Genomic DNA, 1,948 nt, shown 5'->3' with positions numbered 1-1,948 from the left:
ATTTGTACGTTATACCCATACATATTTCTCCAACAAATTAACCTTTATCATTCTCTTAAATACACACACTGATCTGGGTAGTGAGTAGTGCTCACAGCAGAACAAAAAGGGGTCAGTGACTGATTTTCAGACCTTTACGGAGGTTGATAAGATTGGTGGCTAAGATCAGCTGCTCATGTCAGTGTCGGCCGATCTCCCAAAATTAAAGAAATCATGCCGATTTATCTCTGCACCCCTAATAAAATCTTTATTCAAGTTTGTTTGGATGCAAGGTGGCAGGTGATGTGCATTTATTCAAGGACCGTTACTTTCATTTTTTTTATATTTGTGAAGGGCTAACTGAGAAATACCGTATTTTCCGGAGTATAATTATCTGTCAAAAACTGCATCATAAAAAGGAAACATTGTATATAATTTGCACGTAACTATAAGACGTAGGACCAGCGAAACTATTTAAAATGCAACTTACTGTATAGGCTGGAAAATACAATGTGACACATTAAAAAAGAAGAAATTATAACTCATCAGGCTCAGTTCACTCATTTTGACTGTTTCAATACGTTTAGGTGACCCATCTCTTCACTGACAACTTTGTTTTCAACGCAGCCATTTCTCAACTGATGAGTCTCTCCAACACGCTGAACGTGAGTGAAACCTCTAATAGCTTAAGATGAAATAAATCTGACTTGATGCTTAAAACACTCTTGAATTTTTTTTTTTCTGTGTGTATTCAGACTGCCACAGTGAGAATGCTGCAACACAGTGTGGAGTTTGAGGAAGCTCTGGCCGTCCTGGTGATGATGGCAGCACCCATGGCTCCTCACTTAGCCTCTGAACTTTGGACAGGTTTGTGACGTTCAAATCATCTACACTTTATAAACAAACCACTCATACATTTCAGGTTGAGGGGTTTGCAGGAAGGAAAGTTATCTGTTAGCTGAAAACTGAAGAGGAGAGATTCAGCATGGACCTTTGTTACTGTAAATGTTTGTCTGAAGAAGTTTACAAACAAAAAAATTAATTCCAAACTAATAAATCCATAAATCAGAGGATGTTGCTTATATTGATTTTATTTTTATTTTTTATTTTTTTGGTTTTCAGTAAATGCGCAGCTGGTGTGCTTATAAATGAGTAAAACAAAAAAAGCTTTTGTTGTGAATGCTGATTCATTTAATTGATTGATTTAACTACGTCTGTATATTTAGTGCTATTGTAACCTTTCACAGTTCAACATGGTTATTCAAGTCATTGCTATGATTTTTATACTCGTCAAAATATTAGATTTTATTTAAAAACATTTTCCAGTACATCCAAGTCTCCTCAATTCCTTCAAAAACATTATTTTGTTCGAAATCTGATTCAGTATACGTGCTGTGTTTTTGTCATCTTATGCTACGTTTGGATTTTAGCTACAGTTCTGAAATGTTAGCTTTTAGCTTGGCTTTTGCTACTTTTAGTTTTAGCTAAAGTCTTGCTACTTTGGCTACTATTCTGTCTCCTGTGTTGTATAAAGTACCACAAAGTGATACTTGGGAAAAAATACAAGTATCTTACCAAAAAAAAAACTTTTGTAAAAGTTAAAGTCTACTTTAGGAATATTACTTGAGTAAAAGTCTTAAAGTATCTGATATTTTTTGTACTTATTAAAATAAAAGTATTGATTTAAAATGAGCAGTTAGATTTTCTGTAATGACATTTATTAGGAGGTGACCTCCCCAAAAAATGCAGAAATGACTATATTGTATTAAAATAATTATATTAAAATAATTAATTGTTATTAAATTTAGGATGCACTAGTCTAACTGTTTCAGTTTATATACATATATCAAGGCTGCACAAACCTTTTCTCCAAAATGAAAATATATCTGAGGGCTGCGGCCAAATGCAATAATATAATTCATGACATACAAATACTTCTTAAGTACAGTCCCTTTTTAATGTTTATGTC

The 1,948-nt window shown here is 33.4% G+C and overlaps 1 protein-coding gene across 3 annotated transcripts in view; it reads left to right on the top strand.

Annotated features, from left to right (window-relative positions):
- The window catches only part of lars2 (leucyl-tRNA synthetase 2, mitochondrial), a gene marked incomplete at its 5' end in the record, with an annotated part of 62,576 nt that overhangs the window by 55,609 nt on the left and 5,019 nt on the right, over positions 1-1,948 (top strand). For all 3 annotated transcript variants that reach the window (XM_014022911.1, XM_014022912.1, XM_014022910.1), the window contains 2 exon segments: positions 567-644; positions 735-846. In XM_014022911.1, coding sequence (XP_013878365.1) covers positions 567-644; positions 735-846 — 190 coding nt within the window.

The sequence above is a fragment of the Austrofundulus limnaeus genome, unplaced genomic scaffold, assembly GCF_001266775.1.
Source record: "Austrofundulus limnaeus strain Quisiro unplaced genomic scaffold, Austrofundulus_limnaeus-1.0 Scaffold348, whole genome shotgun sequence".
Lineage (NCBI taxonomy): Eukaryota > Metazoa > Chordata > Actinopteri > Cyprinodontiformes > Rivulidae > Austrofundulus > Austrofundulus limnaeus.
The sequence above is the reverse complement of the archived record's forward strand: the minus strand, read 5'-3'. Positions and strand labels throughout refer to the sequence as shown.